The sequence below is a fragment of the Phodopus roborovskii genome, unplaced genomic scaffold (assembly GCF_943737965.1).
Source record: "Phodopus roborovskii unplaced genomic scaffold, PHOROB, whole genome shotgun sequence".
In the NCBI taxonomy this organism is placed as follows: domain Eukaryota; kingdom Metazoa; phylum Chordata; class Mammalia; order Rodentia; family Cricetidae; genus Phodopus; species Phodopus roborovskii.
The window spans coordinates 7061438-7084376 of NW_026126646.1; the positions used below are offsets into that span (position 1 = coordinate 7061438).

General features: G+C 45.8%; 1 protein-coding gene across 1 annotated transcript; it reads left to right on the forward strand.

The window, feature by feature from the left end:
- Positions 1-403: 403 nt before the first annotated feature.
- LOC127213514 (cyclin-dependent kinase 11B-like) lies at positions 404-22911 on the forward strand. The gene is given in 21 exon segments (XM_051173949.1): positions 404-500; positions 1077-1200; positions 2583-2698; positions 4121-4248; positions 5722-5860; positions 9906-10042; positions 12670-12792; positions 14016-14083; positions 14085-14112; positions 14195-14362; positions 14763-14828; positions 15679-15851; positions 16598-16688; positions 20705-20826; positions 21053-21158; positions 21350-21471; positions 21558-21665; positions 21777-21893; positions 22063-22211; positions 22399-22588; positions 22673-22911. Coding segments are annotated over 20 exon segments (2355 nt in total). The 5' UTR covers positions 404-500; positions 1077-1089; the 3' UTR covers positions 22766-22911.
- Positions 22912-22939: the final 28 nt, after the last annotated feature.

Below are 22939 nucleotides of genomic sequence, written 5' to 3' on the forward strand. Positions count from 1 at the left end.
GCCTCTTACAAGTTGGACGGGTAGAAACAAATGTCTGGTTGTAGCATGTCGCGAGCGGGAAGGCTGTTCAGCCTCTACCGATGCTACCGAGTGCCTGAAGGTAATTAGTCCCGCTGGCCATCGTGGCGTGCAAACGACAGCCAGGGTCCAGAGTTTCCCGGCACTGGCAAATCCAACCTAAAATCAAAAACGACGCAAGGGCGGGACGTCTCGGTTACGTCATCTGCAAGAGACACCCGAGGGAGTTGCTAGACAACAGTTTGCGATAAGCGGGAACTAAATCCGTCACTTCGGGAAAGGAGAGAGTGGGGACACTTCCGGTGTGAGCACCGTATTGCAAGGGAAAGAGCAAACAAGTGGGTCCGCCACGCCCCTCTCGACGTCATCATCACGCGTCCGAGAAGTAAGTGAGGACGATCCTGGCGCGCGCCGGGCTCTGTTTCTTCTCCGACCCCAGGACCGACGGCGGCGGCGGCGGCGGCGGCGGCGGCGGCGCAGGGGTGAGTGGCGGCGGGAGGGCAGATCAGGCGTGCGGTGAGGACTGGTGCCCCTGAAGAATCGGGGCTGGCCGCCCGTGTCCGCGGCGTCCAGCCCTGGTCCTCACGGAACTCAGGGCAGCGGAGGCGGCGGCCCTGCCTGCCTCGGGTCTGCGTGACGGGAGGGGGCCCGCGTTTGACGGCATTGACAGGACACCTTGGTCTTACCCGCCACCCAGGCCTCCCGCATCCTGGAGCTTTCTCGTACCACCTTTTGACACCTCAGGCAGTTTGTTGGGTGCGAGGACTGGAATAAGAGCTTTGACCTGGATGGTCTTTCATCCTAGGACAGTACCGTTGCGTGGAAGGTGGTGATTGCGTTTTACGGAAAAGTGAACCGAGGTAAACTGAGTTGCCCCAAACCTTACAGGACTGGACTGACAGGGAAGATTATATTAAGGCAGAATCCTTCCTGCCTCCCTGGACTTCGGGACTTATTCTGAAACCCTAATGATTAGACGTAAGCGTTCAGAAAAGACAGAACAACAGACCGTAGCTTTCTGTGTCCCGAGGCTGCTTGAATTATTCTTCTTTTTGCAGTGTTTTTACTCAAATGGGTGATGAAAAGGACTCTTGGAAAGTGAAAACGTTAGATGAAATTCTCCAGGAAAAGAAACGGAGGAAAGAACAAGAGGAGAAAGCAGAGATAAAACGCTTAAAAAATGTAAGCTATGTTTTTTAAGTAAGTGGTTTTCTTAAAGGAGATTTAATTTCTTTGCCCTCGTTTTTCCATTAGAACACGCTTCTTCGGTGAAGTTCTTTTGTACTTCCAAATGTCACAGGTGAGCCCAAAATCTATTTTAAAATTAACAAAAGCATTCATGTACTCAGTTGACATTGAAGGAAGATTGATAACCCATTGGAGCTTTATCTAGTTTTGTTTTCAATGTGCGGTAGTGTTTTTGCCTGCAGGTGTGTCTGTCTGTGTGAGGGTGTCAAATGCCCTGGAATAGGAGTTACAGACAGTTGTGAGCTGCCATGTGGGTGCTGGGAATTGAACCCAAGTCCTCTGGAAGAGCGGCCAGTTCTCTTATTCACTGAGTCATATCCAGCCCCCTGAAGCTGTATCTAAATGAGAGTATCTCCTTGAAAAATAAAATGTTCTGAAGCTAGAATCACTGCAATGAGACTAATTTTTCTCAGTTGATTATTAAAATGTTCATAACACCATTTGCAAGTATTTTTAATATAGTGGGAACTTGCCTTGTAGTTAAAATGAGTGCTTTGTAAAAATGAGTTTGGATGATAACATTGTCAGGTTTTTTGGTGGTTGGACATAAGTACTTCTTTTGATAAGATTAAAAAGATACCAATTTGAAATGTATATGTAAATCTTATATGGTGTAACTGATGTGTAAAATCCAACTGAGGTCTTAATTTTAGCTCATAAAAAAACTGGCAATTGCTGGGTGGTGTCTAAAGCCTTTAATCCCAGCACTGGGGAGGCAGAGGAGGTGGATCTCTCTGAGTTGGAGGCCACCCTGGTCTGAAGCAAGTAAGAGTTCCAGGACAGGCTCCCAACTCCAAAGCTACACAGAGAAACCTTGCCTCTTAAAAAAAAAGAAGAAAAGAAAAGAAACCCAAAAAAGTAAAAACAAACAAAAAAAAAACAAAACAAAACAAAACAAAAAAAAACCCCTAAGGTTCTTAGCACAGTCTCATGTCCCTTATCATACTTAGTGTTTTAAACTATCTTGGGTTTTGGGTCAGGAAAAGAAAATGTGGTATTAATTATATATAATTTGAACAAAAGTTATCTAGTATTTTGTAATGTCTCCACTCAAAGTGTATATTTAAAGTTGCTCAGCAAACTTCAGCTTTAATCTTAGCAGTCAAGAACTCAGGGGTCCAGGGCTACATATGAGACCCTGCCTCAAAGAAATAAATATGTTTATTAGGGTAAGGTAACCTCAGCATTTGTGAGCTGAGGCAGAAGGCTTCAAGTTCAAAGCCAAACTGAGCTACGTAACAGGATACTTTTCAAAGATTAGAAAGACTATCTGTAAGGAAAATGACTTAATGATTCCCTTTGTCTTTGCCTCTTAGTCTGATGACCGGGATTCCAAAAGGGATTCCCTTGAGGAGGGGGAGCTGAGAGATCACCGAATGGAAATCACCATCAGGAATTCGCCATATAGAAGAGAGGATTCTATGGAAGACAGGTGAGCAAATGTAAGCTGTGGTAGTAGGCATGTTTAACCTGCAGCCCCTGGGCCATGTGTGCCCCAGATGTGCTGTGAATACATTCCATGCAGAAGTTTTAAATGCTGAAAACATGAGTTTTGCTTTTGCACTTTGATTGGAGGGCATGGATTCCCCTAAAGCTGGAGTAACAAGTTGTGAGAAGCTCGAAATGGGTCCTTGGCCCTGAACTTTGGTCTTCTTCAAAAACAACAAAAGCTTTTAATGTCTGCTTAGCCCTCTAGCCTGCCTCTTTGAGTATTACTTTGAAAAAGTTTACAGGCTGGAGGGAAGACTCGTTGTTAAGAGCACTTGTTGCTCTTACGTGGACCCAGGTTCTGTTCTTAGCACCATATGGTTATGGTGGCTAACAACCATCTGTGAGTCCAGTTTCAGAAGATCTGATGCCCCCTTCTGACATCCTGGGCACATGTAGTGAACATACATATATGCAGGAAAACATTCATATTCATAAATGAATCCATAAGAATTAGAATTTTTGTATGTTTGGATTTTAATGTTTGAGACAGAGTCTCCCTATAGTCCTGGCAATCCTGGAACTCACTATGTAGACCCTTGAACTCAGAAATCCACCTACCACTGCTTCCCAAGTGCTGGGTTGGAAAGGTGCGCACCACCACGCCTGGCTATATAAAGTTTACCTTATATGTGATTGTTATTTTATGTGTTGACAAAATGAACTCTATTCCATGTTTTATGTTAATTCTTCAGTCAAGCCAGCACCATTTAGATAACACATTTAAATATTTCTTGTGTATTGGAAGCCTACAGTTTTAGAGTAATCTACAGTGGAATTCAGAGGGACCACTGTCAGCAGGATCATGCCAGCATGTGATGTCTTACCATTTGCTTCCTTCTTGTGTCTTATAAGATAACTAAGGAAAATGAACTCACAAGTTAAAATACCATTTTTTAGTTATTTATTTTATTTTATTTATTTATTTATTTATTTATTTATTTTTAAGAATCTCAGAGTGTAAATTTTCCAGGATCTTGGTGTTAAAGAATTAGTTGAATGTACTGTTAAATGAACTTTTGGTTTTCTTAAAGTTGTAAAGTTGATTAAATTACAGGACTTTAGCAGTCTTACTGAAGTATAAATGACTAAATGAATTACACATAATGTGTGATTTCACACTTTTTTACTTGGCCATGAAACCATTACCACAGTCAAGAAAATGAACTAATGAACATGTCCCTCCCTAAAGAGCGACGTTGTTGATTTGTCACATTTTTCATCTGAATCTTAAAATAGCTTCGATCTCAGGTTTTCTTAAATGAGAGTTGGAGTTGAACTTTATTGTGTTGGGAATATTGCTTTTCTTTGTGTCTACCCTGGTTCTCCACCCTTGTCATCATGGTGTGTCCCTCGTGTATTTCAGAGGAGAGGAAGATGATTCTCTGGCCATTAAACCACCCCAGCAGATGTCTCGGAAAGAAAAAGCCCACCACAGAAAAGATGAGAAGAGAAAAGAGAAACGTAGGCATCGTAGCCATTCAGCAGAGGGAGGTATGAGAGTCTTTGCTTTCTTTTCTTCCATGTGGTAGTCACAGCTATGTGTCTCTTCTGTCTGGTCTGCCTTCTTCAGCATGTATCTAACAGTGAAGGTGAATGGAATGTTAGCCACAAGCAGAAACTCGTTGTAGACTTTGGGATAATCCTTTTTCTTCTGGTATGTGTATGTTTTCTTCTCTTTCCTTTCACATTGTTTTGAAGTCCTTTGTTTGTATATATACTTGTTGTCATTTAATAAATATAAGTAAAAACACCAAAAGAACAAAATTGATGATAATAAGGGGTGTTGGGGTCGAGTCCAACTAACAGCTCTGACTTGAGAGATTTGGTCTTGGGACAATACCAAGGGGTTCTTTTTTTATTTTTAAAGGAAGATCTTGCTGGGTAGCTCAGCCTGTCCGTCAGCACTGGAGATAGATGCTCCTCAGTCAGCCTCCTAAATTCTGGGATTACAGACATTTTGTGCAAAGCCAGCTTTCAAGGGGTTCTCAGGAGTATGAGGGAAACAGTCCCTGAGACCTATTTAAATCTTATTATTATACCTGAGGTTGCCGATGTGTTTTTAGTTGTTGTTGTCTTGTTCTTGTGTCCTTTAAAGTTTATTTCATGTGCATTTGTGTTTTGCCTGCATATATGCCTGTGTGAAAGTGCTGGATCCCCTGAATGGATTTATAGACAGTAATGAGCACCATGTCAGTGCTGGGAATTGAAGCTGCCTCCTCTGGAAGAGCCCTCTCTCCAGCCCTTGCTAATGGGGTTATATATACATATATGTGTGTGTGTGTGTGTGTGTGTTCATATATTTTACTTATTATTTTACTATTACAAGGAAGTTTGTTCTGTTATCTGTATGAATAATGATTTTTTTTTTAAGTTATGAAAATACCATGTCATGATATGGCACTAAGAAAGATGAAAATCAAGGCTGGAGAGATAGCTAAGAGACAGTTAAGAGGACTTACTTCTCTTGTAGAGGATTTGGATTTGGTTCCCAGCACCCATGTTGGGCATCCTACAACCACCTATAACTCCAGTTCCAAGGAATACAGTGTGCCGGGGCTTCCAAGGTCACCTGCATGCAGGTGATGTACATAACCTCATGCAAACATCCATGTGTGCCATACATATGTGGCTCAGAAGAGGACATTGGATCCCTTGGAGCTGAAGCTACAGGTCATGTGAGCTTCCTGATGTGGACCCAAACACAGGTCCTCTGGAAGAACAGGGAGCATGCTCAGCGGCTGATTCATCTCTGGTTCCTTTCTTTTTGTTCGTTTGTTTTGTTTTGTTTTGAGACAGGGTTTTTCTGTGTCGCCTTGGCTGTCCCGGAACTCATTTTGTAGACCAGGCTGTCCTCAAACTCCGAGATGGGCCTGCCTCTGCCTCCTGAGTGCTGGGATTAAAGGCGTGTGCAGCTATCCCCGGGAATCAATTGAGCTTCTTTGCATGATGCTCATGTCTCACTAGGGAAGCATGCTAGAGTGAAAGAAAAAGAAAGAGAACATGAACGTCGGAAGCGCCATCGAGAAGAACAAGATAAAGCTCGCCGCGAGTGGGAAAGACAGAAGAGGAGGGAAATGGCAAGAGAACATTCCAGGAGAGAGCGGTGAGACCTCATTAAAGACCTTTGATAGTGTGACTGTGGTGACTGCCAGACTCGCTTTATAGTGACAGTTGGGGGAAGGATATTTCACGGGAATGCTGAGATTTCTATTGCTGACCTGTCTGTTTGCTGTGACAAAATACCTTAAAAGCCACCTAAGGAAGAACTTACATTGGTTCACAGTTTGAGAGTACAGTCCATCGTGGCAGGATGGTAGGAATATGAGACCGCTAGTTATGTTACATCTGTAGCCAGGCAACAAAATAATGAAAGTCATTTCTTTCTACTTTTTATTCATTCTGCAACCCCTGTCAATTGAATGGTGATACCCACATGAACAGTCTAGAAACTCCCTTACAGTTGTACCAGAGATTTTTCTCCTGGGCAATTTTAGACCCTGGCAAGGTGACAATATTAACTGGCAAGAATTACCAGATAGGAATTGGCGCATAAGTAAAAAGCATTCAGCCAAGTGTGAAGTTTGGAGTTAGAAAGAGTGGTAGGGCAGGAATGTTTATGCTTTTTTGAGTACTCTAACCTTATAGCAACTGGGGAGTGAGGTATATCGTATCTTGTAAGAACATGGAGTCAGAGCTGAGGTAAGCAGATCCCTGAGTTTAAAGCCATCATGGTCTACAGAGTGAGTTCCAAGACAGCCAAGGCTACACAGAGAAGCCCTGTATCAAAAGACATAAAAAAGACTCTGGAGTCTGACACCTTTTCATTTTCTTGTGTTACTACCCTGGCTGTCCTAGAACTTGCTGTGTAGACTATTCTGGCCTCAGACCCAACCAGATCTGCCTGTCTCTGCCTCCTGCGTGGTAGGATTAATGTTATGTGTCACCACTACCCAGCAGTAGTGTCTTATTATTAGGCTTAGGTAAAGTAAGGTGGAGGCTGGGCATGGCAATGTACAACTTAAATCTCACTACTGAGGAGGCAGAGGCAGGGAGGCTTCTTTGAATTTGAGGCCAGCCTAGTCTACAGAGTAAGTTCCATGACAGCCAAGGCTACACAGAGAAGCCCTGTCTTGAAAAACAAAAAATTCAATATAATCATCCAAAGACATACTCACAGGCCAACCTAATCTAGACAATCCCTCGCCGAGACTGCTTTATCAGATAATTCTTCATTGTGAAAAGTCAACATTCAAAACTAGGCATTACATGGTTCGTGGTTTGTTCACTAAACAGGAGCTTTCTGAGGATGTGTTTTATGTCTGACTCAGCTCTGACTGGTCTAGCCTAGGACAGCTAAGGACATTGCTTAGAGCAGATGATCTAGCCTACAGTAACTAGGAAAACAGGCGGCTTGTGGCTTTCTGCATCATATTGGGAATAGACTCTGGATCTTCCCCAACAGAAAGGGGCTAAGTAATAAGAAAGGAGCTACCGAGGACCTGACAGTCTAGGGCCCAGGATACCAGACTGAGGACGTTCTTCTGCATCATTCCTCCACCCCAGGAACAGCATCTGTTTAACTCCATATTATGTCCCCTGGACTAGGTTAGATTAGTTCAGGGAGAGTTTGGGAGTTGGCCTGTTGAATGGGAAAGGAGGATAGTGATATAGACCGTCCCAGCAGCTAGCACTAAACACATGGCATAAGGTAAAAATGGAAAAGTTGTTGGTTCTGAAGAAAACACTTGGTGTACTCAGCAGTCAGTCTAGTGTACACCAAGGGTGTACTTTTCTAGAGACTGGGTGCCTTGTCCAGTAAGGCGGGCTTGGGACAGAAGTAGAGCTTGGTAGATGAAATTGAGCATCTATCTACTTTTTGTAAGGTAAAACAGGAGGAGAAATCATGTGGACACATTTCTGGATAAGACTAAGCAAAGTCTACCTGTCTTCTCCTTTAAACCAGCTTTAAAGCTGACTATAATTGAGAAAATCCACTGTAATTGTGCTTTAGAAACCCATTAAAGGATAATCTGAGAACTGATGGAGTAAGTAAGAGAAATTGACCTATAGGAAGATAATAAGTTCACAGTCATAGTGAGTTTGAAGATTTATTTATTATATTTGGGGGGGGCTCTATCTGCATGTACGATCTCTTTATGCCTGAAGAGGGCATCAGATCCCACTGTAGATGGGTGTGAGCCACCCTGTAGTTGCCAGGAGTTGAACCCAGGACCTTTGCAAGAGCAGCCAGTGCTCTGAACTGCTGAGCCATCTCTCCAGCCCCCAAGACCCTGTTTCAAACGGTGGAGGAGGTAGTGGGGCTGGAAAGATGGTTCAGTAGTTAAGAGCACTTTGTTAATCTTGTTGGGACCAAGGTTCATTTCCCAACACACACATGATAGCTCACAAGTACCTATAACTACAGTTCAAGGGAATCATACCCTCTCTGAACTCCACAGGCACCCAGCATGCCCATGGCACACATACATTTGTACAAAATACTCATGCACAAAGAATTAATTTATTTAGGCCTAGCTTTGGTGGTACATACCTTTAATCCCAGCACTCCAGAGGCAGAGGCAGGCAGATCTCTGTGAGTTCGAGGTTAGCCTGGTCTACAGAACAAGTTCCAGGACAGGCTCCAAAGCTACAGAGAAACCCTGTCTCGAAAAACAAACAAACGAAAAAATTAGAAAAATTAATTCATTTAATAGAAGACTACACAGAGGAGTACAGGGATGACAGGTCTAGGCAACTTGCCTTGAAGTGTTCTGGGTCTTTGCTAAAACTTGCAGACGGTACTTAATAAAATAGTAGGAGCTACCTTCTTTGAAGAACAGGAAGAGGGAGGGAAGTCTCAGTGGCCTGCTGAGGGGAGGGGTCAGAACCCTTCTGTAAAAGGAGTCCTAGGAACAGAGGAGGGCAGAAGGATTGGGTCCTGAGTAGCGGCTGAGCACTTCCCAGATTTGCTCTCAAACCTGATATCCACACCCAGACAACACAGGAAGCCTTGAGCACGGTGAACACAGTTGCAAGAGGGATCTATCTCCACTTCCTGACAGGATGTTAGCCCTACAACATTTAGGAAAAATCCCAACTGGGAATTCTGTGTCAGGCACAACTTTCCTACAAAAGTGAAAGGAAAATAAAGACATTGCGTGGCAAACAGGCCTTGTGGACTTAATAGCTAACAACCCTGTGGAAATAGTAAGGAAGACCTTCAGGATGAGCTTTAAACTGGAAATGGTGAATGAACAGGTCAACAGCACAGTCTATGCAAACATCTCTCAGGAAACAGGCTTATAGATCTTTATAAGTTTGAGACCAGCTTGGTTTACATACTGAGTTCTGGGCCAGCCTCAGCTACATTGCAAGACCTTCTCTCAACCTCCTACTTCCCCAATAAAAAGTAAAACCAGCCAGGCCTTGAAGTGTTCCTTGTATCCCCTGCTCTTGGGGACTTCGGCAGAAGGAGACTTAGTGAAACCCTAACAGACAAACTATGAATTTAAATAATGTATCAGGTGTGCATATTTAAAGTTAAAGAAGAAATTAAGACATGAAACTCTAGAAACACAGAACCTTTGGTCTAGCCATAGGAACATGAAAAATGATGTATTTATCCGCTTGGACATGATTCAGTGCCTATTAAGTTTCCTGCACTCCAGGTGGTACCTGCTTTGTTTTGAAACAGCTAGCTCTTCTGCTGTCCCCATCATGTTCAAGCCCACACAGTCTCAAGCTGGGACAGGAAGTGACCCAAGTCGATCTGTCCAACTCCAGTGAAGGACTGTGTCAACACTAAGTCCTTGTGGAGGCCTCTCTACTTCTTTGTGGGCTCCTGAGCTTCTGGGTCTAACCTGAGTTCCCTGGTATATGGAGAGATCTGCATGCTGTATTTTCCTAGAGCTGCCACCCGAGGCAATAGAAACAATGTGTTTGGAACCTGACAGATGTGGCTCTTTTCCTGCTGTGGCTCACCAGGAACTTGTTGGTGATGTGCAGATTCGGTCTCGACACCTAAGTAGCCTTTATGGGTTTACAGTGTGCAGATAGACTACGTGAACTGAGCAGAAATGAAGCAACCTGGCCTAAGAAAGAAGCCTCCTGTGGGGTAGGTGCATGATGACCTGCTGTGCTTTTTCCAGGGACCGCCTGGAGCAGTTAGAAAGGAAGAGGGAGCGGGAGCGCAAGATGAGGGAGCAACAGAAGGAGCAGCGGGAACAAAAGGAGCGGGAACGGAGGGCAGAAGAGCGACGCAAAGAGAGAGAAGCTCGCAGGGAAGGTAGGAGGGAGGGACTGCCCTCCTCCTCTGGGGGACTGACCTGTGGTGTCTGTCATAGAGTTCACACACATGGCTTTGCCCTGCCAGAGCGTGCTTGTCATGTGACAACCTTGACTGGGCCTTGGGACAGACACCCTGAAGGGAGGCAGAGAGGCAATTCCTGGCTCCTATGCTTGCTTTACTAAACCCTTCCTTTTTCTTCCCATTTTAATTTTCATGGCACCACATGTATGTTATCCATTTTACCCTTTTACAGAAGGATGCATTTATTTTCCTTCTGTGTTTCTGAGTGTTTTGCTTGTATGTCTGTGCAACATGTCCATGTCTGGTGTCTTTAGAGGTCTGAAGAGGGCATCACATCCCCTGGGTCTGGAGTTACAGAATGTTGTAAGCCATTGCTGAGGGTGGTAGGACTCCAATTTGTGTCAGACTTTCCTTTTGAAGGCTAGCTGAGAGGGTAGGGTAGGCTTGCTTTTGTCTTTTTGTCCAAGTTCTAGCTGTTATGACTAATGCTGCTTTGGACATAGTTGAGCAAATGTCCTTCTGGTGTGAGTGTCCCTTCCTTGGGTATATGTCCAACAGTATTGCAGGGTCTTCAGGTAGGTTAGTTCCTAATTTTCTGAGAAATTGCCATACTGATTTCCACGTGAGCAGTACAAGTTTGCACACCTACCAACAGTGTTTCCCTTACTACACATTCTCTCCAACATAAACTGTCATCAGGGTTTTTGATCTTAGCCATTCTGTTCTGGGTAAGATGGTAGTTCAGAATTATTTTGATTTGCATTTCCCTGATAAACTAAGGATGTTGAGCATTTAAGTGTCTTTGTACCATGTGAGATTGTTCTGTTGAGAATTCTCTGTTTAGATCTGACCCCATTTTTTAATTGGAGTATTTGGTGTTTGATGTCTAGTGTCTTGCATTCTTTGTATATTTTGTAGACCTCTGTCAGATGTGGGATTGATAACGATCTCTTCCCATTCTGTAGGCAGATTGTTTGTGTTGTTGACTGTGTCCTTTGCTTTACAAAGCTTCTTAGTTTCAGGAGATCCCACTTATGGCATGATTTTATTCTCTCTTTAAAGACTTTATCTTCCTAATTTAGAAACTACTTTTTATGACTGCTTATACATGTTTTCTTTTTTTAAGCTAATTCACATTTTTATAGCATATTGTACCTTTCTAGAGGTTTTATTGTCTGGACCTGGCTTTACTAAGCATCTGCCGCATTCTCTGATCACATAACACAAATCTTAAACTGTCATGTCAGCCTCTGCTAGACTCAGCTTAGCTCATGGCACTGGTGGTTGGCTCCTGCCCAAAGGCCCTGCCTGTAACCACACCTGTGATTGACACTGAGCACTAGCCCACCTGAGAGACTGCGGGAATAGGAAGCTGTATCCGCCTCCTTGTCCAGAACTTTTCTTAGCTTTCTCAGGCCCTTTGTTTGGATATTGAGCACCCACAATGGGCTGGATCCTCCCCTATCAGTCGCTAATTAAGAAAATACCCTACAGGCTTGCTTACAGCTGCCATCATATGGAATCGTTTCCTCATTTGAGATTCCCTCCTCTCAGATGATTTTAGCTTGTGCCAAGTTGACATAAAACTATCCAGCACTGTTGGATGGTTGTTTTTTCTTAGACAGGGTCTCTCTATGTAACCCTGGCTGTCCAGGAACTTACTATGTCGACCAAGCTGGCCTCCACCTGACAAGATACATCAGTTTCTGCCTCTGCCTCTGCCTCTGTGTGCTAGGATTAAAGGCATGTTTATGTTTATCATGATTCTGAGATCACAATCTTCCTCAGGATCAGACTTGTTGTGAGTCTGTCCTGAGTGTTGGTGTTGTCTGTGCTGACAATTAGCCTGGCACATCCTGCTGTGCCAAATGTTAAGTCAGTGTGTCTCTGGGAAGGTGCACTTACTTTCTAGCTTCCCCTGTGTATTGAACTGCGTTAATGCCTGCATCCTTAAATACCTAGCTTCTAAGAGAGGAAAAGAAGAAACAGCAGTGGGCATTAGTGCCCTGGCCCTTACATTCTCTAAAAGGCACCCTAACCAGAGAGATGTGCAGTCTCAGTGGCTTGGCTCCTTTATCCCACTGGGGCTGCAAACAGCATGGAGGGCACAGGTCTTTGATGACTGAGGGATAAGTCTTCTTCACCTGCAGACTGCCCTGGAACCCATAATAACTGATTGTCCTAGAGACAAGGGTGGGCAGCTTATGCTGTGCCAACTGCTAAATTGACCAGAATGAACGAACCACTTTGTTATCCAACCCTCCCCTGGAACTCAGAGACCCTCAGCTGACTCCCGAGTGCCACATTGATTGCATACCACAGGCCAAGATGATGTTGAAGTGCTGCCCAGCAATTCTCATCCCACCATCTTCCTAGGATTCTTTCCCACCTTGGCCTCTGACCAGGGAACATCAGTCTAGAAGGTCCTCTGCCAAGCTGATAACCTCCAGCTTGGAGCTTTTTGCCAATGAGGTTTAGTCCTGTGATGTTGAAACTTTTAATGCCATGTGGGTTTGTAGCGACCTGGCAGTTGTACGCACCGGGGGGGGCCATGGTGGGAAGGCTACTCCCAGCAACCTCTCTGCTCTGTTTCGTGTGTACAGTCTCTGCACATCACCGTACCATGAGGGAGGACTACAGTGATAAGGGAAAGGTTGGCCACTGGAGCCGCAGCCCTCTACGGCCACCACGAGAGCGCTTTGAGCTGGGAGACAACCGTAAGCCAGGTGAGGCCAGGCAGGGTTGGAGATTTTGCTTTTGTGACAATTACTATGCATACAAACATACATACATGCATACAAGTGGCATAATGTAACCTCTTACTTTGTATTATACGCTAACCTAAAAAGTTGATTTTTAAAAATGTGTGAGGGAAACAGTTTATGAAATTAAGGAAAACCTTCCCCAGCAAATCCTTTTGCATAATAAAATCTGGCTGGCGATCCAGAAGATGACTTAGTGGGTAAAAGCTCTTGCCAAATGTGATGACCTTAGTTTGATGCCTGAGATCCACATGATAGAAGGAGAAAGTCACTATCACGAGTTGTCCTCCGACTTTTCCACAAGCTCCCAAAACGGCGTGTGCTTCTTTGAACTGGGATACTTGTTGCTGGTTTTTTTTTTTTTTTTTTTTTTTTTGGGAAGTTCTTCCAGTTGAAATATTGAAATATGTGTGGATGGCCAGGCAGTGGTGGTGCATGCCTTTAACCCCAACACTTGGGAGGCAGACGTAGGCAAACTCTGTGAGTTGAAGACCAGCCTGGTCTACAAAGTGAGTTCCAGGACAGCCAGTACTGTCCACAAAGAAACTCTGTCTTGAAAAAAGAAAACAAAATATGGGTGGATGAACTATTTGCCATACACAGTGAAGTTGATCATTGTGTAAGCTACATGTTAACTTTTGGGTGGTTTTGTCTTTGTCTATTTAAGAACATTTTCCCATGGTTGGGAATAGATTGCCTGCCCAGTGTTTGATCCCAAGCAGGGCATAAATATATTCGTGTGTGTGTGTGTGTGTGTGTGTGTGTGTGTGTGTGTGTGTGTGTGTGTCTGTCTGTCTGTCTGTCTGTCATGTAGAAACTGAAGGATCATAAGTTTAATGTCATTCTCTGCCACATAGTATACTTTAAGCCAGCCTGGGTTGTATGAAACCCTGTCACAAAAATAATAACTGGAGAGCTGGATCAGTAATCATGGACACTTGGTGCTCTTGTAGAGGACCTAAATTCTATTCCCAGCACTCGCATGGCAGCTCACAACTACTTGTGATTCCTGTTCCAGGGAATCCAACACCCTCTGCTGGCCTCAGCAGGCACCAGAGACACACGTGATGCACATACATGCGGGCAAATAGTCACAGTTAAAAACCAGTAGGTGAAGTAATTTTAGAAAGAAACAATAATTTTTCAAACATCTCCCCAAATTCAGCTGTGTATGGTTTATTTCAAAGTAAAAGAAGAGAAAATGGAAGGAAGAGACCTTCTGTCAGACCTGCAGGACATCAGTGACAGTGAGAGGAAAAACCAGCTCCGCAGAGTCTTCCTCAGGTATCAGCGGCCACCGGGCCGAGGCTTGGATGCTGCTGCCAGAGGCAAGCAAAGATTTACCCTGTGACTGTTTGTTCTGTAGCAGAATCAGGCTCAGCTTCTGAGGAGGAGGAGGAGGAGGAGGAGGAAGAGGAGGAAGAGGAAGAAGGGAGCACCAGTGAAGAATCAGAGGAAGAGGAGGAGGAGGAAGAGGAAGAGGAGGAAGAGGAGACTGGGAGCAACTCCGAGGAAGCCTCAGAACAGTCTGCAGGTGAGGAGCTGGCAGGTGGCCTGGGTTGCATTGATTGATGTAAAAGTAGTTTATATTGACTGCAGAGTTTAGATACTGCAGAAAAATAACTTAAATCTAATGTAAGCACATACTCAAGTAAAGTTAGTGGCCTTACTTTGTGAGATTCACATTGACTCCAGAATTGGGGCTGGAAATGTGGTTCAGTGGTAAAATGCATGCCTAGAGTATGTGAGGACGTGTGTTCAATCCCTGATACCACCAGGAAAACTATACCCACAACTCGGTAGGAAGAACACTTGCTATCTGTACCTCTTGCTAACTACCCATTAGGTCAGCCTGATGCAAGGAAAGCTGGCAGGCCCCAAGTCCAGCTCTCAGCTCCATGCGGATCTGGGCACACATCTGTTTTCTTTTGCAGAAGAAGTGAGTGATGAAGAAATGAGTGAAGATGAAGAGAGAGAAAATGAAAACCACATCTTGGTTGGTAAGGACCTCTTTGTGGTAGTGCCTGTCCTGACATAGTGACTCTCTGAGTGAGACTGCCTAGGCCTGTCAATATAAACTGTCCAGAGTTGGGAGGTGGTGAATTCGAGACCAGCCTGACCCAGAATGAGATCTAGGACAGCCTAGGCTACATGAAGAAATCCTGTTTCCAAACCTTCTTCCCCTACCAAAAAAAAAAAAAACAAAAAAAAAAACAAAAAAACTGTCCATAGCACAAACTACCCCATCAAGTCAAGATTTTCCCTGGAAACTATGGAGCAGTACTACTGCCTGAGAACGGAGGTGGCCTCCTGAAAGATGGTGTGATAACACGTCTTTGGTCACTTTGCAGCCTGTGCCTGCCCAGCTGGCATCACTTGGTAGGAAACAGCTGTATTGGGATGGCATCCTGCTGTGTGCCCGCTGTGACTTAGATGCTGAGGGAGCCCAGAGTTTTGTGCTCAAAGGGAATCAGGTTGTGTTGGGGGGCAGTTTCCGCGTCTGGTGCCCCAGGCACTCACTCTTATGGGAAGTGAGACCTGGCCTGTCCTCAAGCAGCTAGCAGGGTTGTGGCTTGGGGGACTTGAGTTCTGGGCCTACCCACTTCATGTGGCACCTGCCCTCATCCTATGAGCCCAGTATCTGGTTCTGGCTCAGATTCTTCCTTGTCCCAGATCTCCAGGGCTACAGGCCTCGCTCCAGTACCTTTTCCCCTCGGAGGGGCCTTGTAAAGCTCCTTCTCTGGAGAACACAGGACATGACACTTCTGTACAGCACTAGGAGGCCCAGAGCAGAGGAGGGATGGTTGCACTTACTTTCTCCTGGTCTATAATTAGATTTAACTCTTAAAGTTCCAGAGTCGCGATTTGACCGAGATTCTGGGGACAGTGAAGAAGGGGAAGAAGTGGGTGAGGGGACCCCACAGAGCAGTGCCCCAACGGAAGGAGACTATGTACCTGACTCTCCAGCCCTGTCGCCCATTGAGCTAAAACAGGAGCTGCCCAAGTACCTGCCGGCCCTGCAGGTCAGACCCTACCCGCTCTTCTCAAGGCTGGCTCTCTGCTTTGACAATCTACAAATTAAGTAGGTGCTACAGGACCATGCTTCTGGTGCTGATGTCTCTCCTGAGAAGCTGTCATGGCTCCAGTCTCTCATGATCCTAGTCATGGTCCGTCTTTATGCCTAGCATCACTGTCGGGCTCACCAAGTGCCAAGAGCCTTGTGTTGTTTCTGCTTTTGCTTGATTCCTGGATGTGACAAGAGATTCTGTATAAGCGCATAGGGCTGCACACTTTTGTTTAGGAAAATGCCAGTGAATATGACTCTGTCTTTAGGATTGAGGGGGTGTAGTCCTCCTGGGTACTTTATCACTATTCTCAGCCCTTGTCGCCTGCCCTGTAGTTAGTTAGTATTTCCAAACAGTTGAATCTAGCTATGGACCACACAGTCCTTGTTATGTGTAGAAGGCTGTCAGTGAGGGCAGGCAGGCCATGTCCTCTCTAGGGGCCATGGTTCAACAGGCAGAGGATGCAGGTGTAGAAGAGATGCTTTTATTCATCCAGTTCACTTAATACAAAAGTGGTAGGGAGTCTTGGACAAAGCAGAGAAAAGAACAAGTTGTTTCTGTTCCTATCAGGAATGCATACATGATTCATCGGGAGTCCCTTGGGCTAGTTTTCCAGTCCACCTGTCTTGCACGAGGTGCAGATAAAAGGATGTTAGACTGTCAGATATGGCTGTTGAGCCCTCATGCCCCTACTTCCTCCACAGGGATGCCGGAGCGTAGAAGAGTTCCAGTGCCTGAACAGAATTGAAGAAGGAACCTATGGGGTAGTTTATAGAGCGAAGGACAAGAAAACAGGTAGGCTGTCTATTAAGGGAATGCTGGGGTCAGGGACTAGTCATCAGAAAGCTCTGCCCTGCCCTGGGACAAGGAGTCATTCCTGAGTAATGATGAGTTGGTTGTCCTTGCATCTGTACAGGGTCAGCCTTGGCAGTTCTGACGGGCATTGGTTTCCATGGAGAGCCCCTCTTGATCTTTGTGCAGACTGAAAGAACGTTGAGTGTCCTACAGCCAGCCTGTAGTGTGCCTATGCTCTGTGTTAGCACATGCTTGTTAAATGTGGACTCAGTTTGCAGGGCCCATTGGGTCTTTGGAAGTAACCCTTCCCTTTCTTGCTGCCAGGTCCACTCTGTACCTCCCTACCTAACACCAGGTCCTTTTAGATTTTTGAGACAGGGTTGGTTTCTCTGTGACTTTGGAGCCTGTCCTGGATCTCACTCTGTAGACCAGCGCTGGTCTAAAACTCACAGAGATCTGCCTGTCTCTGCCTCCCAAGTGCTGGGATTAAAGGCCAGCACCACCCCCTGGCCTAACTCCAGGTCTTAACTCCGATGATGCACACTTGAGCCTCTTGGCATCTTCAGAAGCCAGAGGTCAGCCTAACTGTGGTCCTGCTGCTCACCGAGACAGCAGGTAGAGAGTTGCAGAGGTGAGAGATAGCATCAGGGAAGTGGCCGTAGACTGAATGTGCCTTTGTAGATCAAAAGTTGGCGCTTTTTCCTTTTAGTTTTAATATTTGCAGTGCTGGGATTCTAGGTCTATATTATACCTCCTTCCCAGGTTTTTGTTTTCTTGATTCAGGTTCTCATTATGTATCCCTGGCTGTCCTGGAACTTGCTTCATAGACCAGGTTGACCTGAACTCAGATCTGCCGCCTCCCATGTGGTGGGACCAGAGGTGTACACCACCATGTCTTGCCTTTCTTCCTGTTTTTAGACCGGGTTTCTGAGGACTTGTGGTTGGCCTAGAACTTGCTGTATTTACTAAGCTGACTTTGAACTTACAGCCTTCTGAGTTGTAGGATCAAGGGTATATGCCACCACATCTAGCCATACTACAGCTTTTAGTCCATATTTGTGTTCTCATCTGCTTTGGTTTTGTTAACATTTATATGTATACATGGGGAGGAGGGGTTTCATGCTCCTGAGTACAGGTTCCCTCAGAGGCCAGAAGCATATGTTGGAGTCCCTAGAGCTATAATTACAGGCAATTGTGTGCTATCGAACAGAGGTGCTGAGAAACAAGACTCAGGACATCTGGAAACGCAGCAAATGCCCTTAAGTTCTGAGCCATTGCTCCAGCCCTTTACTTGATTTTTAGAGTTATTTCCTAATAATTCTACAATGTATAAAATGGAACTTGATCATATCCACTCAAACACATCTCTGTCTTACCTTTTTTTTCCCTAATTTTATAACTAGCTTGGGTCTGATAGTGCTGCCAGCAGGTGACTGGGTGTGGGTCCATCCACTGGAACATAAGCAGCCTACCATACACCACATCTGTGAACAAATTTGGTTCTCTCTTACCAAGTGCCAGTAGCTCCCCAGTAAGGAGAGGGTTTCATGAGCCCCGCCCATGTTGACTGGCTTGACCTCGTGTGGGGGGGGAGCCAGCTGCTGTGAGTTCATGACTGCCACAACTGTGTTGTGTTCAAAAGATGGCGTTTACAGTGTTCTTCCAGGTCCTTCAGCGTTTACGTTCTTTCTTCCTCCTCTCTCCTGATGTTCCCTGAGCCTTGGACTGAGTGTCCCACTGAAGCCTGAGCCCACTGCCAGAAGAAGCTTCTCTGCCCAAGGTTAAAATCAGCACTAATCCATCTAGTTAGGCAGGTGGCACACACCTTTACTTCCAGCACTGGGGAGGCTGAAGCAGGCAGAGATCTCTGTGAATTTGAGGCCAGCCTGTTCTACATAGTGAGGACAGCCTGGTCTGTTACAGACAGACCCTGTCTCAAAAAAATGAACAAAAATTTGTATTGTCTACTAAGGGATCTAGAGATGGGTCAGTGGTTCAGATTGGTTAGTCTTCTAAAGGGCCCAGGTTTGATCCCCAGCAAACCACATGGTAGCTCACAACCATCTGTAACTCAAGTTCCAAGGGATCCAGTGCTCTCCTGGCCTCTCTGGATGCTGTATATATGTGGCACACTTAGCATACATGCAGATGAAATACCTGTATGCATAAAATAGATATGTTAACATTGTATTACCGGACAGTGGTGCACACTCCTTTAATCCAGAACTTGGGAGGCAGAAGCAGGCAAATCTCTGAGTTTGACTCTGTGAGTGTCTATAGAGTGAGTTCCAGGACAGGCTTCAAAGCAATACAGAGAAACCTTATCGTGGTTTAATAAGGATCAGGAGAAACATCGGCCGAATAGGTGTTTATTCAGGGAGAAATAACTTACAACATAGACAGATGTCCAAGTGCTGCCAGCAAGAGAGCGTTCCCAGGCTCCTCCTCAGACCTAGTTCCTCAGGTTACTTCTGCCCCTGGTACCACTCCCAGTGGGCATGGTCAGTGCCACAGATGCTGACAAAGTGAATATCTCAATACCATTCCCATTTCAGTCTAAAGAAAAGATTTAGGCTTGATACAAAACTAGATACAAAACAGTGAACAACAAGTGTGCTCTAAGAAAAGGAAAATTGAGAACATACAAACTTAAGACCTACATATCTAGTCCTAGGGTGAAGGCATAACGGAGTTTACAGTAGAGTTGTCCTAAGCTGGAAAGCTTAAGTCTAGTACCTAATATAGCTAACTAGGAAGAGAGAATAATAGTTGTAATAATTTAATCTTCAACTTCATCAAAGACCTGAGAAGGAAAATAACAATCCTAGGGTAGGACAGAAGTGCTGATGCTGCTTAAGGCTTTGCTGAGCCTGCGTTCTTATAGAACCCAGGACCACCACCAACCCAAGGATAGCACTCCCCGGAATGGGCTGACCCTCCACCATCAACCGCTAATTAAGGAAATGCCTAGAGCTGGTTGTATCACTGACAGAGAAAATGCTTTATGGAGGCATTTTCTCAGTTGAAGTCCCAGCCTTTCAGATGACTCTAGCTCTTGTCAAGTTGATATGACACTACCCAGGACAGCTATCATACATGTATAATTATAACCTCTGTAAGTAGCGATATTTAGACTCCTGCTTCTATTTGTTTTGTTTATTAAGGCTTCTGGTACCTTACTGCATAAGAATAGAGATAGTGGGCTCCCTATCTTTTTCCTTGTATTAGTGGAAATGCTTTTTTTTTTTTTTTTAATGTGTGTGAGTGTTTTACTAGCATAATTGTCTGTGCACTATGTGTGTGTGTGTGTGTGTGTGTGTGTGTATGTATGTATGTGTGTAGTGCATGAGAAGGCCAGAAGAGGGCTCAGGTCCTCTAGAAATGGAGTTAAAGATGGTTGTAATTGGCCAGGTGGGCACTGGAAACCCACTGGAACCTGGATTTTGGTAGGAGCGGTAAGTGGTCTTGATACTAAGCCATCATCAACCACTGGAAATGCTCCCCCCCACACACACTTAATATAATATTATTATCCCTTACCATGTTGAGGTGTTGGTTTTTGCCAAAAAGCCTTTCTTGGTATCCTGTAATTTCTGTTCCTGAGTCCATGTATATAATTTTAATATTTATGGGTTTGCATATATTGAACTATCCCTGCATATTTGGAAAACAACCAATTTGATCAGGGTGGATTGTCTTTTTGATGTGTTTCTGAATTCAGTTTGCATTGCCATGGTTGCTTTGTTTGAGGCAGGCCTCTCTATGTAGCCCTGGATGCCCTGGAACTCACCATGTAGACCAGACTGACCTTGAAATCACAGAGATCTGTCTGTCTCTGTCTCGTAGATGTTGAAATTAGAGGCATGTGTGACCACAGGTGGCTGTTTGGGGTTTTTCCAGACATTGTCCCACTCTCGAGCCTCGAATGCATGGCAGTCCTCCTGCCTCTGCTTCTGCCATGTTGGAGTTACACGCATGAGGCGCCATGCGCAGCTCACACACGGTTTTCTTTACAGACGAAATTGTGGCCCTGAAGCGGCTAAAGATGGAGAAGGAGAAAGAAGGCTTCCCCATCACGTCCCTGAGGGAGATCAACACCATCCTCAAGGCCCAGCACCCCAATATCGTCACTGTCAGAGTGAGGCTCAGTCTCCACGCTTGGCATGCCCTGCCTGTGTGGGAGGCTTATCTCTTGAAGGGACGAGGGAGACAGTTCCATGACATCACAGGGTCAGGTGTTAGCACGTCCAAAGAGGACAGCTTCCCAAGATGTCTTAGTAGGTTTCCCAGAACCTGTGCTTGCCAGGGTGGGATTGGAGGTAGAAGCCATACCCTGAACCCATAGGTGGCCTGTTAATTCCTAGGAAATCGTGGTGGGAAGCAACATGGACAAGATCTACATTGTGATGAACTATGTTGAGCATGACCTCAAGAGCCTGATGGAGACCATGAAGCAGCCCTTCCTGCCAGGTATGGCTGCACGCCACCCTGGACAGCCAGTGCTGTCCAGCCATGATGAGGGAACCGTGCCTTTCTAGCGATCCAGAAGTCCAGTTGCTGCTGGGTTACATAAATAACCCCGAGTCTCTGGGCCCTTTTGCGGGGGTGTTGGGAACTCATGAGGCAAAGGAAGCATGTGTGTGATCTCATTACTCTCACAGGGGAGGTGAAGACCCTGATGATCCAGCTGCTGAGTGGGGTGAAGCACCTCCATGACAATTGGATCCTGCACCGTGACCTTAAGACCTCTAACCTTCTGCTGAGCCACGCTGGTATTCTCAAGGTGAGCCCTGTTCTTTCCCACCTGGACCCTGGAAACGCCTCCATAGCCTGGTCCTGTAGGCCACCCTGTTGACCTTGTTCTTATAGGTGGGTGACTTTGGGTTGGCTCGAGAGTATGGCTCACCCCTGAAGGCCTACACTCCAGTTGTTGTAACCCTATGGTACCGTGCCCCAGAACTGTTGCTTGGTGCTAAGGTGAGTTTGAAGAGTGGTCTAAGAACCCTCCTTGCCCCATAGTGCCCTCATTGAAACCTGTGACTGACACCGATGTGGGCCTTCAGGCATCTCAGCCATGTCCTCTTTTAGGAGTACTCTACAGCTGTGGACATGTGGTCAGTGGGCTGTATCTTTGGAGAGCTGCTGACACAGAAACCTCTGTTCCCTGGGAAGTCAGAGATCGATCAGATCAACAAGGTTTTCAAGGTGACCATTAGAGCTGGCCATATTTGTAGAAAAAGGCCTGCAATGCATTTGCAGAAGTGGGATCCGGGTTGGGACCCAGGCCACACTGTGGGCTTTTGGTGGTTTTCCTGATAAAAGTAACATGGGCACCATGGAGGGCACGTCAAATTCAGATGCTCTTGTTTTTCAGGACCTGGGGACCCCCAGCGAGAAGATCTGGCCTGGCTACAATGACCTCCCAGCAGTGAAGAAGATGACCTTCAGCGAATATCCCTATAACAATCTCCGCAAGCGATTTGGGGCTCTGTTGTCAGATCAGGGCTTTGATCTCATGAACAAGTAAGTGGAAGTATGGCACAGTCCGCAGCCCCCGGGCTCTAGGCTGAGTCTCTCACAGGAAGCCCCAGCGTACCAGGTTTTCTGAGATGCTGAGCCCCAGGGGGGCTCATCCTCCATCGCAACCAAAAGGCTTGGCTCTGTCTGTGATGGCCACGTGTGCCCTGATGTCCTGTGCCATTCTCTTCAGGTTCCTGACTTACTACCCGGGGAGGAGAATCAGTGCAGAAGATGGCCTCAAGCACGAGTATTTCCGAGAGACTCCCCTCCCCATCGACCCGTCCATGTTTCCCACATGGCCTGCCAAGAGCGAGCAGCAGAGGGTGAAGCGAGGCACGAGTCCTCGGCCCCCAGAGGGCGGCCTGGGCTACAGCCAGCTGGTGAGGGCCCTGACTAGTAGGGGTTCCCATGGGGGGACTGGGTGAGGATACAGTCCTCATGGTGGCCACTGTACTTGTTTGCAGGGTGATGACGACCTCAAGGAGACAGGCTTCCACCTCACCACCACCAACCAGGGAGCCTCAGCTGCCGGCCCTGGCTTCAGTCTCAAGTTCTGAGGTCAGATTGACTGACCCTAGCCAGCTAGGTGGTGACAGGCAGATCTGCTGAGTCAGGACAACCTTGTTTTGTTTTGTTTTCTGTGTTGTTTGTTTTGGGCTGGGTTGTAAATTTGTAGAATTAAATGTCATTTTTCTTCTGGAAAGGAGGTTTCGGGGTGTCTGAATACCTGC